The following is a 15,938-nucleotide window of genomic DNA, read 5'->3' as shown; positions in this document are numbered from 1 at the left end:
ACAATGGACCAACACCAGCAGATAACAATGACCCCAAATCATCACTGTGGAAACTTAACACTGGACTTCAAGCAACTTGGGCTATGAGCTTCTCAAGCCTTCTTTTAGACTCTAGGACCTTGGTTTCTAAATGAAATACAAATCATGTTCTCATTTGAAAAGAGGACTTTGGATCACTGGTCAACAGTCCAGTTCTTCTTCTCCTTAGCCCAGGTAAGACACCTCAGGAGTGGCTTAACAAGAGGAATACAACAACTGTAGACAAATTCCTTATCGAGTCTGTGTGGTGGCTCTTGATGCCTTGACCCCAGCCTCAGTGCATTCCTTGTAAAGTTCACTCAAATTCTTGAATTGATTTTGCTTGACAGTCCTCATAAGGCTGTGGTTCTCTCTGTTGGTTGTGTATCTTTTTCTTACACACTTTTTCCTTCCGCTCAACTCTCTATTAACATCCTTGGATACAGCACTCTGTGAACAGCCAGCTTCTTTGGCAATGAATGTTTGTGGCTTACCCTCCTTGTGAAGGGTGTCAATGATTGTGTTCTGGACAACTGTCAGATCAGCAGTCTTGCCCTTGATTGTGTAGCCTAGTGAACCAAACAGGTGTTTTGAGTTGATTAGCTGATTGTCACCATATTCTAATTTGTTGAAATCGTGAATTGGTGGGTTTTTGTGAAATGGGAGCCAAAATCATCACAATTAAAAGAACCAAAGACTTAAAACTACTTCAGTTTGTGTGCATTGAATTTATTTAATACACGAGTTTCACAATTTTATAGGAATAATTAAATAAATGAACTTTTCCACAACATTTTAATTTACCGAGATGCACCTGTATCTGCAAATTTTTTCACACTTCTACATCTGTAGATGTGCATTATTATTATTTTTATTAGATTTCCTTAGTGTTATATTCCATTTCTACTGCGTTATGTTGCACTTTGTCTGTACTTTCTTTTGCACTGGGAGCTCCAGTCGTAAGTCAGATTCCTTGTGCTTGTGAACATACTTGGTAATAAAGCTCTTTCTGACTTTTCTGACATGACATCTAAAATAAAAAATCCCATCAAGATTTGAGCTTTACTGTGCATTTATTTTCACAAAAATTTTCAAATCTTAAAAAAAAAAAAAAAATCCACCAGGATTTAAAATTACAAAGACAGATAAAGCAAGTAGAACTAACTGTGGTTTCTGCAAGTAATAAATCTACTGTTTTAACAATTGCATTATATTATGTTTAGTGAAATAGTTTAAAAAGGCTTTATCTAAATAAACATGCACACATTTACATTCAGAGTTCATTGCTTTTTCCAGGAATCTCTTTATTAAGACATAACACTGGAGATCTGTTTCTGAGGAGAGTTTGTTCAAAATTATAATCAGATTTGAGCACTGGATTTAAAAAATAAATATCTCAGCTTTGCATGAACAGCCACTTGCTTTATTAAGCATTCATGAACCAAGCAGTGACAAAAGACAGAGAAATCATCCAGGTCAAGAACATATGGGGGGTGGGGGCAAAAAAAGCTAATATAAAAAAAAAAAAAAAAAGCAAAGGAGAAATGCCACAGACTCTTTAACATAGATAGTAATGCATGTGGATTGGATGGTAAAAAAATAAAAATGCACTGACAACGGATTCCCAATTCATCCAAACGACACCACAAAAATCACATTCCTTTTCCTCATCCTTCAGAATTTAATGACTAAAACTTTTGCATTTCATCCTCCAGGCCACTGGAGCAGGTGGCATCTTTATTATTACAAATGTTTCTCAGAGTTTCAAAACAAAGCAAACCAAATATTAGATAAAATCGTTTCGCCTCCCTCTCTCCATCTACCATCCGCCCTTCCCTCCTTTCTTCTTCTTCTGCGGAGCCTTCTTGCGAGTGGCTCCGGCCGCAGCAGGTTTCTGTTGTCGCGGGGGAAGCGCGGTGCTCGTGGCGGTGCCTGTTCCTGAGCCGGGACGAGGGGAGGTGGGCGGACTGCTGGCTACTTTACTGGCGTCACTGAAAAACACACACCAAACGTATTTCTAATGTTGCTTCCAGTTCATTTGTAAAAAAAAACTGATTAATTATAGGGCTTATTTTATATATATATATATATATATATATATATATATATATAACGTTAAAAAAAAATTTACATTGCAGGTTAAAATACTAATATTTGTCTTAAATTCTTCACTTTAAAAGGTTCAAGGCCTTGTTTGTGCAAAAATACTGGTGAAACGCTGTTAACGTCTATCCAGTCATGTTGGAAATTGTGCAAATCTTTAAGTAAAGTTAATCAAATGCACAATGTGCAAAATGCAACCCTTGTTTGGAAAACCTTGATTGTTATTTGTGATTATTATAGTCACAAACATCAGCAAACTTACTGTACTGATGTGTTGTATTGCATTGGTGCTGTGTGCATTCAGCAGGGTCACAGTTCATCATTTGTGTTACTTGAGATAAAGAGTATTTTGCAATGTTCTTGTTACACCTTACATGTTCTTTCTTTATTAATAACAGTAATTTATGCATAATTACATCCAACTTAGCCTAAACTAGTAAATACATGATAATGATTATTAATATTCAGTACTTAAATGTAAAATGACCCTTATTTCACCTAGTGGCTAAATCAACATCTCATTTAAATGTAGTTGATGTACTAATGTATGAAAATAAAACAAAAATTGCTGATAACTTTACAGATGTAAAGTAAAACCACAATTTAAAACAACAAAATGACTAAAACTTCTACTGAAATTGAATTAAAAGGTTTTTTTTTTTTATATTAATGAAAACAAAAAGATGCTCCTAAAACAACCCTGGCATGCAGTAGTATAAGCTGCATTAAAAGCAGTATGCACACTTACAGCTCGGCACATGCTCCAGATGTCGCTCCCTGTGTGCCGCGGCCGACCTGCTCCTTCTTCTTGCCCTTCTTCTTGCCACGGTAGTACGACCGCTCTCGCATCGGCAGCCAGCGCTCCGGGTCAGGGGTCGATTTGGGGTCGTAGTTCTTGGGCAGTTTACCTGAGTACAAAAATATGAACAACTTTGTATTCTTTGCCAGTGCTAATGAAATACTAGAAGAACAGCAGCAGACATACCTTTCTTCTTTTTCTTCTTCTTTTTAACATCCCCTGGACTGAAATAAAAAAAAGATCAATGTGTTAAATGAACAAGAGAGCAAAAGAACTGTAAATACCGGCTAGAAATATCAAGTGCTTTCATGTAGACCAGACATTTTTGTGAGCCAATCCCCTTAGACATAATATATTAACTTAAAGCCCCCTTGAGATTTGAATGTAATATTTTAATAATTCAATTCATTTAATTATTAAAGCGTACAAACAATAGTGTTTTATTTTGATTTTTTTCATTAGAATTTTATATATATATATATATATATATATATATATATATATATATATATATATATATATATATTTATATATATATATATATGTGTGTGTGTGTGTGTGTGTGTGTGTGTGTATTTTATTTTTTTATCTATTTAATCTTTCAAGTTTTTTTAGATTTTAACTAAATTTTACAAATTAATATAGAAATATACTAATTACAACTGTCCTTTAAAAATAAAAATTAATAATTATAAGTCTAATTATAAATATATTTTTTTGCAGGTTAAAATACTAAAATTTATGTTTTAAATTCTTCACTTTCAAATGTTCAGATCCTTTTTTTATTCAAGAATACTGGTTAAACGCTGTTAACTTCTATCTAGACTTGTTGGAAATTCTGTAAACTTAATCGAACACCCATTGTTTTCCCAAAATGCAACCCTTGTTTGGAAATCCCTGCTTGCATATTTGTGATTATTATGGACACAAACAGCACCAGGTTTACTGCACTGATGTGTTCAGATGGACTGGATTCTGTCTCAAATGTAAATTAGTTTCAAAATGAAGGTGTGCGTTACCCCTGTTCTTTAGGCTGGCTTTCGCCCACGACTTTAGCAGCTTTCTTCCTGATATACGTGGCTCCGTGCGAGTTCTCCAGTTCATCAACGTCCACATTAAAGGACATGGTGTCCGGGGAAGGCAGATGCTTACTCAGACTGAATAAAACCAAGCGCTCAGGAAAACACGAGAATATATAGTGCAATAAAATACAGCATTTGAGTCCTTCTGAAAAGCAAAGTAAATGTACAGTCAAGTAGAAGGAAACCTTCCTGCTGAGATCTGAGTGGTGTTATTGTACAAAACCGCCATGTTTGAGGATACGCTTTGGCCTTGTCTTGATCCACGAGTGAGTATGCAGAGATGAGCTGGGCCAGCGTGTGGACGTCATTCGTGTTTTGTTTCCACAGCTGCTCCAGATCACTGGTGGCCTCTTTCTTCCGGCCGTGTTTCAACTTGTAGTTGGCAGCCTCCCGCACCAGAGAGAGGTGAATCGCAGACCCCGGCTGAGAGCAGGTAGAGTAAAATATAATTCTGCAGTTCTGAGCTTATAAAGTGTGGCTGAAGCTCCACGGCTCTGGTTTACCTGCTCTGACTGATAGTACTGGATCGCTTGAGTGAAGACGTCAATCGCACTGTCAATGTCCTCTTCATGCGTGTACATCGTGACCAGGGCAGAAAGCTACTCAAAAACACAGGATAACATTTAAAAATATATAGAGCCAAAAGACTGCCAAAACATCAATAACATAAAAAATTAAAATAAATAATAATTATAATAATATTCACAAATAAATATAGTAAAGAATGCATTTAATGATGTCCTTAAACACTCATATTTTGACTTCACTACATAGTTTATATTAACTAAAAATATTATAACTTTTTTTTAATCTTAACTCACTAACAGCCTTCGTAAGTCCCTTCAAAAATAAGCACAAGGAAATTAAATCTCACCATTCCTGGTTTATACTTCATCTCGTCTATGGACTTCAGGATGTCACAGGCTTTGGTCACATGACCTGTTAGATTGTACACATCGATTAGATTTCAAATATCCTTGTAGGTTCAGTGTGCTCTCTGTGTGTTTGGTTTGTATCCGTACCTTGCGTCACATACAGCTGTGCCATGGTGAGTTTGATTCCAGAAGCGCTTTCAGGGTGTTGATCCGAGAACCGCTGTAGGGGAGACGGAAACGATTACAGAAAACCACAGATAGCAGAAATGAAAGAGTCAGTAGGACAAAGTACCTGTAAGAGCTCTATGGCTTTGTTATGCTGTTTTTCTCGGCATAGCTGAGCCACCTTGATCAGAACCGGTCTTGGGTGCCCTGGATTCTGGGTCTGCAAGCTTGCCAACATCTTATTGCACTGATCGGCCTAAGGGGCAACAGTCGAGAAGTCAGAGGTCACATCCATCAGAAACAATCATGGAGAAAGCATATACTGTTCGAAACAAACCTGGTTAGTGTGCATAGCCAACAGGGCTTTGTTGATCTCAATGGCCTGCAGCTGTTTTTTGGCCAGTTTGTGCTCAACCCCTTCAGCACTGGTCAGTTTCACCTTCTTCTTAGAGTCAAACACGTTTTGGTCCTGGAAGAGCACAGATAACAACAGCGCTTACAAACAAGCTGAGGGTCTCATTTAACATTCAGCTGACAAGATCTGCCCTTCAGGCATGTGAAGGAGGATATGAGAGAGTTTTGCTTTATATTATTTACCTTGTTAATGGTGATGATGTTATTGGCAGTCACAGCCAGCAGACCAACATCAGTCGGCCTGGACGCAAAGACAAACACAAAAACTCACTGTGAGTGTAATCTGGCAACCTTAACATATCAATCAGAAGAAATGTTCTTAAATCCAATGTGATTCAAAGCAGCAAGATAAATAAATGATTAGAATAGAATTAAATGATAGTGATATAAATAAAAACTAGAATTACAAGATACTACTTAAAAGACAGACTAAATACATTTTTATATAAATATTTTCTGCACTTTTTTCCCATTTTAATCACATGAGCATGCATTTATTTGCTGGATTATTAAATAAATGGTTTACTCAAAAATGTTTCAAGATCATTCAAGATGTAGATGACTTGGTTTCTTCCTAGCAACACATTTTTTAGAAATTTCGTCACTTTCTCATTAATGGGTCCTCTGCAGTGGATGGGTGCCGTCAGAATGAGAGTCCAAACAGCTGATAAAAACACCACGATAAATCACATAACTCCAGTTTATCAGTTTATGTCTTGTGAAGAGAAAAGCTGTGTGTTTCTAAGAAACAAATCCATCATTAAGAAGCATCTAACTTCAAACTTATTATTAAGTCCAAAGAATGGCAAAAAACGTTTCTTGATCTGTACATAATCCACTCCTGGCTTTTTTTCTGCAGAAAGTAATAATATGGATAGAAATCTCTTTTAGTTGGAGGTAATGGTCTGAAGTAAAAGCCCCTTAATGATGGATTTGTTTCTCACAAACATCTAAATTAATTGATGGACTGAAGTCATGTGGATTATCATGATGTTTTTATCAGCTGTTTGGGCTCTCGTTCTGACGGCACCCATTCACTGCAGAAGATCCATTAATGAGCAAGTGATGTAATGCTACATTTCTCCAAATTTAGAGTACATTTCCATTAGGACCCCTGTTGAGTATTTTAAATGTGCAGTCTGTGACACACACTTGAGTTTAATGACTTGATTGTAGAGTTGAAGGGCGTCTTCGGTTCTGCCCTGTAGCTGCATCACATAAGCCATCTGAGAGTGAATGATGGCCAGTTCAGCTTCAACATCCTCCTCCGTCACATCCTAAATGATTCACAATGTATGGCAACAAATCAATCAAATAATAGCTCCGCATTATTTGAGGTATTGATTGAAATCCCTATTAAGGTGGTGCATGTAATGCTTAAGTTAGCAAAACCCAATAATGAAAGCATGTAAGTGTTGCAAGCACATCAGATCACAAATATAGATTAATTACTCACAGAATCCTCAGCCAAAGACTTCCTACACAACTCTGGAAAACACAAAGAGAACAAATAAATAAATCACAAACTGATTGACTCATTCATGTTTTTCTCAGCCAACTCACGTTATTCTTAAAAGCTGCCGAGACTCAAAGCGAAACTGTGTAGGTGTCTCGAAGAGCTAATTTTATCAAAGCTGGCACAGCATTAGTGATCCGTGACTAGTGTGATAGAACCTCGGTATTACACACAGTTGCAGGAGAGATTTAACGCTAACTTTCATTCATAAACAGAAACAAAACAAGGAAGCACTTTACCACCCACAGATTTTATGAGCCAAACCTAAAACTGAAAATGCCTATTTGAGGTTTTTCTGACAGTAAATAATCTGCCTGGTTTGGATTGCACAACATGACTTCCCAGCAGTTCAGCACACTCCCACAGGATGTGAGAAGCATGTTAATTTAAAACACACTTCATAAGAAGACCCCTCTGATCTCTGGATGTTATAGAGAGATGGACTTCATCAAGAAGGCATTTTTCCAATGCATATTTAACCACAATTATTTTATAATATTGCGAAATATTACTACCGGTACTATTTGAAATGCCTGTTTTCTATTTGAATATATATTTTTGGAGCATGCATATCAAGTCTTTATATGAGTAATGATGCATATGATCTGTGTTGACTATTAGCTTTCTCCAATGATACAAACCCATAGTTTGCAATCTCTGCTATAACTCTACAATAAAGGAATGACCTCTGACCTTCAGCCTTCTGCAGTTTCTGCATGGCCTGGCTGAGCTGCCCTTGACCAATCAGGCAGCAGGCAGCGTTGTAGCACAGCTCATATGAGCTCTCCGGTAAACCCAGATCCTCCTGAATACAAACCAAACATGAAAGAAAGGTAAGACACAACCACTTAAAGCAAAACAACACATTTCCACAGATGATGTGCGTTCCTCACCGCAGACGTGTTCTCCCAGGTGCTCTGAGCCGCTAATACAGCCGACAGATTCGTCTTCCTCTCCTCTTCATAATCGTCCTGAGTGTTTCTGATCATGTCTTTATAAACGGCCAGACACTCGTCATACCGCTCCAGTCTGTACAACTACACACACAACTGCATCGACTCGTGCATTCGGACATGAAAAGCAAACCTCTTGAACACTGATAAACAGCAAACGCTGACACAAACTACACGACTCTCACCACTTGGCCGTAGAGCTCCTTGATTTTGTCTGTCTGCTCTGGGATCCCCTGGATAGTTTTCAAAGCGTGGTCCACCCTGTTCAGACGGTATTCACAGTAGGCCTTCTCGAACCCGATCATGTCACTAAAGACACAAAATACAATGAATAATTTTTATTACATTGAAAAAGGATGCAGAAAAGGACAGAAACCTCCACCAAATTCAGCAACTCCTAGAAGCATGCTAATGTAAATGTTACTGTATATATAAACTGCACTGTATACTGAACAAACCTGATTTCAACACATATGAACCAGCCAAATGTCTTTTGTGTTCATTAGAATAAAGTAATGTGCAATAATACATTGTTTTTAATGTAACTTTTTTTAACTTAAGACAAAACTTTACACTAGGGCTGCTCTCGACTAAGGATTTTTCTGGTCGATTAGTAGCTTATTAATAAAGCATTTAAATCATTATAATGAGCCTTTAATTGCCTGCATAGTCTAAACGCACAAGTACACAGAAAGTTTGCCACAGCGCATGGCAGAAGTAATGATTGTGAATGTGTCAGTGAAAAACATTAATGAAACTGCATTAACATTTTAACAATTCTTTGTTTTCTGTTTAAGTGATGACGTTGGCGAAACTGACTCATCTCAGGAGCATGCACCTTGTTTCATACAGATTACATAATCTGAGAATATTTGTTTTTTCCATTTGAACTGGTTCATTTGAAAGATATTTCACTCTCTATAAATATATTTTTAATGTCTGTAAGGCAAAGACATACACAGCGTTACACGCTCAAGTTCACAGAGATGGCAGAAAGTGCACTATGTTGCTTTTATTATTTTACAAAAGCACAGTATTTGTGAGTGCACACAAACAAAGATTAAAGTCTTTACAGATTTGAAAGATGTGTTCCTCTTATCTGTATGAGCAAAAATTACTCTATTTTAAGAGCAAGGAGTGCCTCCATCTGTCCTGCAGTGAGCTACTGTTCAGCTTCCACACTCCACACAGACACAATATCAAACATCTTTCCTACGTTAACATTAGATTGAGCAGCCATGTAAAATTGCTAGTATTTACATATTTTTAGATGATAAAAGCCATATTTAAGTTCGATGAATGACAGGCAAACATTTGGCTGTCCTGCCTGATGTATTGTATTACCAAAGACCAGCCGTTAACGATCTGTCCGTCACGAACTGCATGCCTTAGCCTGTGAATGTTTTGTTTTCGTATTTTTATGCGACTAATAAAATATTGGTCAGCCAAGTCTCTTCTGGTCAACTACCGATAAGTCCAAACGACTGTCTTGATCCAAAAAAAGTTTTTGTGTTGTGTATCTTATGATACATTAAAATATTAATGCTCATACAGCTTGATACAGTGAGAATATGTAGGATAGTTCATAATAAAATAATTTTATTCAGAGTGCCAATTTGAGCCAACATATGCAATTTGGTACAGATTCTGATGTTTATATGGGCAAAACATAAGATGAAATTCTGACTGTAACGTAAATAAATCAGATCTTTACAATTGTATACAAGATACATAAAACAAAATAAATATCAGTCATCTCTAACAATATGTAAGATTACATTTAAATGCTTAGTTTGATGATCAAAACATACAGATTGAGAGATGAACAAATAAACATTCCTCAAAAGCCTTTTGTTCATATGTAATAAAAAAATTATTTACGGACAATCAAGTAAACCCAAGTTGCTTCCAGTAACAGTAAATATTACTAATAATATGAAAGTTATTCTTACATTCACTTCATGCAAATCAGTAAATATTTCACAGCAAAAAGACACATGAAACACATGCTTAAAAGGCTTTTTTTTAAACAAAAACGATCAATTTGATAACAGAAGGCATTATAATTGGCTTAATTTTTCAGCAAAGATAATGTCGATCATTAAGGGGCCTCAGAAATGTATACAGATAGCACTGATTAGTGTGTGAGGTGATTAAGATTATTGTACACAGAGCTAAAGAATGAAGATAACAGTATGTTAAAAGGTGTCTGGGTAGAAAGCTATTTCTAGTGACTTGTTTTTCTCTCTACGTGTTTTAGACCATCTCACCTGGTCAGGGATTTAGTGTGAGTGTTCATGACATTCAGGGCTTCTTTAAAACCTCCATTCTGGATCAGACAGACGATTTTACATCGCAGGGCAGTCACATCATCTTTATTTTCATGAAGAACTGCAAACAGGGAGAAAGAAAGAAATAGATACATCATTGTGAAACCTCAAATAACGATTTTTACATTGATATACATACAATTATCACTGCAAAAAAAAAAAAAAAAAAAAAACCAATACATACACAATAAAATGATAGTATCAAGTATATATTTAAAAATTAGTACTTGTACATCTTTAAAGTTAAATGTAAAATGAAGGCATTTGAAAGCATGTTTACATTTAATCCAACCCCTTAGGACACGTAATCACTAAGAACAGATCCTTCAAAACACCTGAAAGTCTTGAAGACTGTCATCACACTCTTTAAGAGCTTCTCAATAGTTGTATTATTAAAATAAACATCTCAGTTGACTCAATAAAATATTACATTTATATAGAAAACCGACATTGGCTAACGGCAGGTTAGACACACGCTACGGGAGACATGGAGCTAAACAGTGTTTTTATCTACAGTAAGAGAAATCTGGACAAAGATATGATTAAGATGTTTTCATATTACTTTTGTTGACAGCTTTCAGGGCTCTAACAAAGTCGCCGTTCTGTCCGCAGCGGTTAATCTCGGTCCAGAGAGCAGAAACGGGGCCCGATGCGCTCGCCATCTTTAGCCATATGAGCGGAACAACGGACCGGGGCAGAATAAAAGTCCCACAGTACTCCAAATACACAATAAAAGTCCGCGATTTAAAGCGTAAACACAGGACAGGATAAAAGCTCAGTTTGAAAGAAATGTCCCATAATACATTAAACTTTAACATTATTTTGGACTTTTTTATTTTTATTTATTTATTTATTTATTTATTTATTTTTTATTTTTTTCACATCATTATCCTTGCTGAGTTTAATTACCAAATGTGATTTAAAAGGATGTGAACATACCTGTTTTTCTACAGTCTATGGAACATAAATTTAATTATAGTGAAAAGGTAATAATTCGAATTTTATAACTATTACAAAAGTTGAAGTATGAGTACTACACTACCTGGCATCCACACTACACTACACTACACTACCTAGTAAATAAAAACTTAGAGGTAGTTTTTTTTTTCTTTTCAATGATTCGAATCATTTTATTGGCCCCTTTTCAGCCTGTAGAGTGTTTCTTTTTTTTCTTCTTCTTTTTTTACACACATCCTGATAAACACCGAAAAAGTTAAACAACTTCTATTCTTGCCTATGTGAACGGAACCCTATCTGAGGACATAAAAAATTACTTTTTATATGTTTCAGTCGTAAATAAAGTCTTAACGGATACAGAATAAATTGAGCACAGCTGAGGCTCATTTAAGTTTCAGCATGGGATGTGAATCATAGCATCCTCATATTGTTTGCACACTAGGAATTAATGCTGGTCCAGGAAGAAAGACTTGCATATTTTTACTAAAGCAGAGGCGTATATTACAGGTCAAGGCCATGTCACTGAGAGGATGCTAAAATGAAACCAAAAAAATTTAAATAAAAAAGAAACACATACAACTGCTAAAATATAATAGAAACAACTGATAAATCCAATAAATACATTAAACTACATTATAGTAACTAATGCACTTTAAAAAGCATGCTTTAATGCATGTAAAATCCACTTGCAGTCTATAGATTCCCCCAATGAATGTGACTTGAATTACTTTAAGATTATGGTTAAAACACAGAGATGTATTTCTAGTGATCTTTCATCATATCTGCAAAAGATCAGCGACCTGATATGAGAAACTGACTTGTCAGATTCTAACGCTGTATTTTTGTGGTCAGGTTAAGTAGGTCATTATGTAATCACCAAACATTTTAGCTCTCTCTGCTTAGAGATATCAGTTAAATCTACATTTCTGCTGCAGCTCTACATTGGTTTTCCATTAAGCCTTTTCTAGAAAGCCATCATTTGGCACCAGTTCTTGATATACTGACAATTGATTTATTTAATGTATTGATTTCTTTGGGTGCTCCATGAACTTATTCATAACTGCATTGAACCCCTTATATTCTCTCTTATATCATTTAAAACAGTTCTCCCTAAAATGCTCATATATAGAAATTGTTGGCATACCTCTTGTTTTAACAATTTGCACCACAAGAGGGCAATTAAAATCAGTTCACATTTTCACTTGGAAGTTTGTCATGAGAGCACAACTGTCACTTTATTTAGACTTAATCAAAGACTTCAGTGAAGCAAGATGATGAAATCGCGATACTAAAATGTCAGAAAGTAATACACGCAATGGAATTGCGTCCCCCTTTGTTATAAGCTGTGGTTGCCATGAAAATATAAGCCTAAAATACAGCCTAAGCTTTTTAAAGTTATTTGAGAAAAATGAACGGGGCAGTTGATGTCAGCCAATTTGTTGCCGATTTGAAATATAATATTTAAACATGAATATGGCAAGCAGTTTTTAAGATTTCCCTTTTAAAATAGTTGAAGGCATTGCAAATATGGCCACCAACTCAACAGACTTTTCTTTAAATGGACCTCTGACTTCGTTCATTACAGCTAGTCTTGAAATTAGTTGTTTTACTGAAGGACATTATTTTCTCTAATGGGAGTGATAATGGATCATTTAAAACACATAGTGTGCCATACAGGTATATGTCAAATACTTCTAAATTCTTAATTTTATTAATACTGTGCTTATGCATTTTTAAATAAATGTCCAATACATTACATTACACAGCTCTCTAGTTTATAATCTACACTCAGCCCATAATAAAACAGATCATCTTGATATATATAATCAAAGGTTAGATTTCAGTTAGTCATTGCTGGCAGTTCTGCTTATTACACAGGTGTTCAGATGATTCAGTCAAAGCAGTAAATCTTCAGTCTGGGCCCTTTTCCAGAGTCTTGACCATGACATGTTTTTCTGTCTTCCGGCGTTAGTGCTCATGTCGACTTGTTAAAAAAGAAAATACCAAGAAACTGTTTCAACTTCAAAGCATAACGATGTTTAACTGGCTTGGGTATGAAAGAAAAAGTCTTGTTGGTTTGATCTCCACTAATTGTAATGTTGGCCATTAAAGATGAAATGTCTGAAACATCTCATCATCTAGCTCGTCAGTGACGGTTGAATAACTGGAATAAGTACTCCTACATAATATTTATACATTTAGATTAAAGATAATATCTGCAACCTATCCAACAAAGTTGCTTCTGTACCACTGAGTAAGCCATGAACCAGTGTGTCAAACCAACACCTACACTGCACTTTGCATGTATGCCATTGCACACAAATCCCTGAGCATCTAGACTCTGCAAATTAGCTAAATAATTAAGGATAAAAAAAACCCTGAGACCAGATTAAGGATTCTGTCTGTATGGAAACAGAGGTTAGAGGAATGATATCAGTGGCGTCACTTTCTGATAGAGGTATTTCCAGGCATCAATATTAGTGTGTGGGCTCTGAAGTAGGATGTCTTTCTCTTTTGCTCACCATAGGACTCCACCGTCAAGAAAAAAAAAAAAAAAAAAAACACCACCACAGATGTTTCCACTGAGCTGATAAAAATGAAATAATACTGGGATTCACTGCTCATTTGTGCATTAAAATAAACACTGAAAATGAACTCTACAATGGGCTAAAAGTGTCTACATCTGTTGCTTGCCCATTTTCAAAAAAACAAAACATAATTTCATAAAATGAAACAATGTGCATAAATAAATAATAATAAAAAACAGGATAAAATAGATAACACCTAGATTAGACATCAAAACTATGACACAAATGAGTAAAGAAGAATTTTGAAATAACCAAAAAATATTTAAATAAATCAGCATCATTTCAGATTTGAGCTTTTTTAGCTGTCACTGACTGGAGGAATGTCAAATAAATAAAACAGATATGGCCTAATATAAATAAATAAATAAAAAATAAATAAAATCTGAGTTTGTTTTGGCAACCGATTACACTGTAATACCCTCTGAAGTAAGGAAAAAGTAAATCTAAGTATGTTGCTCAGGCAAAGTTTGTCTTCTCCTTGTTTGATGTCAACACAGCAAATTTTTTTTTTGGGGGGTTAATGAAAGTCTTCTATTTTTAGAGCATGAAAAACAGGCCTATAGCTTTCCTGTTGCACACACACACACACACACACAAAGTATTGAGTCATATACATCTCTGGAAAACTCTGTTTTCATGAGTAACTGTTTAAAAACCCCTTTGTAGTCCCTAAACGCTCAACCGGTTTTAATGCTACTCCCTGGTGACCTTCACAGTCCATCGCTTTCACTTTTAGTCACGGGTCGTGGTACTGGGGTGTCTCTAATGGAAAAAAAGATTTTTGTGGTTGAGCTTTTACAAGAAAATTATTGTGTATAAGAAACATCTTCCAGCAGTTTCCAGTAGTATCTCACTTGTGAAAAAGATAAATCTATTTTTCTGATGTGACTTCTAAAATGAGTTTTTATTTCATTTTCAACTGAGGTCACCAGTTCCTCTAACGTTTCACTTACTGTATAACATTGTGCAAGTAAAATAGAATGCAAATAAAATTTAATCTCAACGTTAAATCTCTATCTATCTATCTATCTATCTATCTATCTATCTATCTATCTATCTATCTATCTATCTATCTATCTATCTATCTATCTATCTAGTACTGTCAAGTGTGTGTGTGTGTGTGTGTGTGTGTGTGTGCGTGCGCGCGCGCGCGTCAGAGTCAGTTGTGTTGTGACTTGTTAGTGAATAGTTCAGGGTAAGTGCTTGGGCGTGTGTGCATATGAATTAGCATGTGCTTAAGCTTGTTTGAAGATAAAATGTTAAAATATAGCGTTTTAGTGACCCGTTATACAAAAGGAGGATCAATGCAAGTTTGTTTTCATTGCATAGTTCAGCTATATTAGTTGTGCTAGCATGACTAGCGACTTAATCGAAGACTCTAGAAGACGAAGAATCGCACTAACTTGTCACATGCCATTACTGTGTTTAACTTTATATGACTAAATTCCTTTTATGCGAGTTTGGTAATTAAAACATTCGATTTAACCGTCGTTAGAACTGGAGAGTCACGCGCTCTTCTTTTATGTTTAATTATCAGCGTTCTAAAAACGCGGCGGCGTCAATACATTCTTAAAACCATCAGGAATTACAGCCGTATATTACACCATTTACACGATATGTGATGTGAATTTTCCTGTAAACACTGCCTGTATACGTTTATTTTTCTTTCTAATAATTGCTATCTAACTTAATTGTGTTATATTTCTGTTTCTAAAGCTGTTAGATGATGATGAGGGGTTCATCCTCGAGAGGGTCCAGCATGGCCCACAACCACTGGACAAACATTTCATCCCGTCCACCTTTCTCAGACTTAAGTGACATCAACAACAACAAATGTCTTCCTGGACAACCATCCTCCACCAAAATCAGTTAAGCGTGAAGGCTTTATTTTTGTTTTAATCTAACTTTTTTAATTTCCACAGACTGACAGTTGCTTTTTAGGACTAAAATTCCGAAGAAGGCCAATTGAGTGTAAAAAATTACACATTGAATGTGTTTTGGAGTTGACATGAAATGACATTTGCATCTTATTTTACTTGCATAAAATCTGTAAGAGTGAAGTGTTAGCGGAATTGGTGGCCTCAGACGAAAATGATAGTAATTTAGGCCAAGACATGTTTTTATTTGGAAAACTGCAC

At 35.7% G+C, this 15,938-nt stretch overlaps 2 protein-coding genes across 4 annotated transcripts in view; one reads left to right on the top strand and one right to left on the bottom strand.

Moving 5' to 3' along the window:
• Window positions 1-1,301: 1,301 nt before the first annotated feature.
• srp72 (signal recognition particle 72) lies at window positions 1,302-10,955 on the bottom strand. The gene is made up of 18 exons (XM_052574612.1): window positions 10,818-10,955; window positions 10,196-10,316; window positions 8,111-8,234; window positions 7,866-8,009; window positions 7,666-7,777; window positions 6,913-6,944; window positions 6,609-6,733; window positions 5,640-5,697; window positions 5,380-5,511; window positions 5,170-5,298; window positions 5,025-5,097; window positions 4,877-4,941; window positions 4,506-4,601; window positions 4,244-4,425; window positions 3,940-4,077; window positions 3,107-3,144; window positions 2,870-3,029; window positions 1,302-2,009 (listed from the first exon to the last, which is right to left on the bottom strand). Exons 1-18 carry the CDS (start codon window positions 10,915-10,917, stop codon window positions 1,838-1,840), a joined length of 2,001 nt encoding a protein of 666 aa, XP_052430572.1. The 5' UTR covers window positions 10,918-10,955; the 3' UTR covers window positions 1,302-1,837.
• A 3,966-nt stretch (window positions 10,956-14,921) lies between these two features.
• Window positions 14,922-15,938, top strand: part of adad1 (adenosine deaminase domain containing 1 (testis-specific)) — a 35,206-nt gene continuing 34,189 nt past the window's right edge. The window contains exons 1-2 of one of the 3 annotated variants that reach the window (XM_052574614.1): window positions 14,922-14,995; window positions 15,517-15,668. In XM_052574614.1, the coding sequence (XP_052430574.1) occupies window positions 15,524-15,668 (145 nt within the window). In that variant the 5' untranslated portion in view covers window positions 14,922-14,995; window positions 15,517-15,523. Of the gene's footprint in view, window positions 15,107-15,285; window positions 15,436-15,516; window positions 15,669-15,938 lie in introns of those variants that run through there. The other 2 variants (XM_052574615.1, XM_052574613.1) reach the window with 2 other exon arrangements.

Source organism: Carassius gibelio, chromosome B14 (assembly GCF_023724105.1).
Source record: "Carassius gibelio isolate Cgi1373 ecotype wild population from Czech Republic chromosome B14, carGib1.2-hapl.c, whole genome shotgun sequence".
NCBI lineage: Eukaryota > Metazoa > Chordata > Actinopteri > Cypriniformes > Cyprinidae > Carassius > Carassius gibelio.
This window is presented reverse-complemented; position numbering and strand designations above follow the sequence as displayed.

Bases quoted from the DNA above. Each gene is read 5' to 3' on its own strand.
- srp72 (XM_052574612.1), bottom strand. From the start codon at position 10,917: ATGGCGAGCGCATCGGGCCCCGTTTCTGCTCTCTGGACCGAGATTAAC. The intron at 8,010-8,110 runs GTGAGAGTCGTG...TTGTGTGTGTAG, and splicing joins AGGAGCTCTACGGCCAAGTG to TTGTACAGACTGGAGCGGTA. The intron at 5,299-5,379 runs GTTTGTTTCGAA...GTTGCCCCTTAG, and splicing joins TGGCTATGCACACTAACCAG to GCCGATCAGTGCAATAAGAT.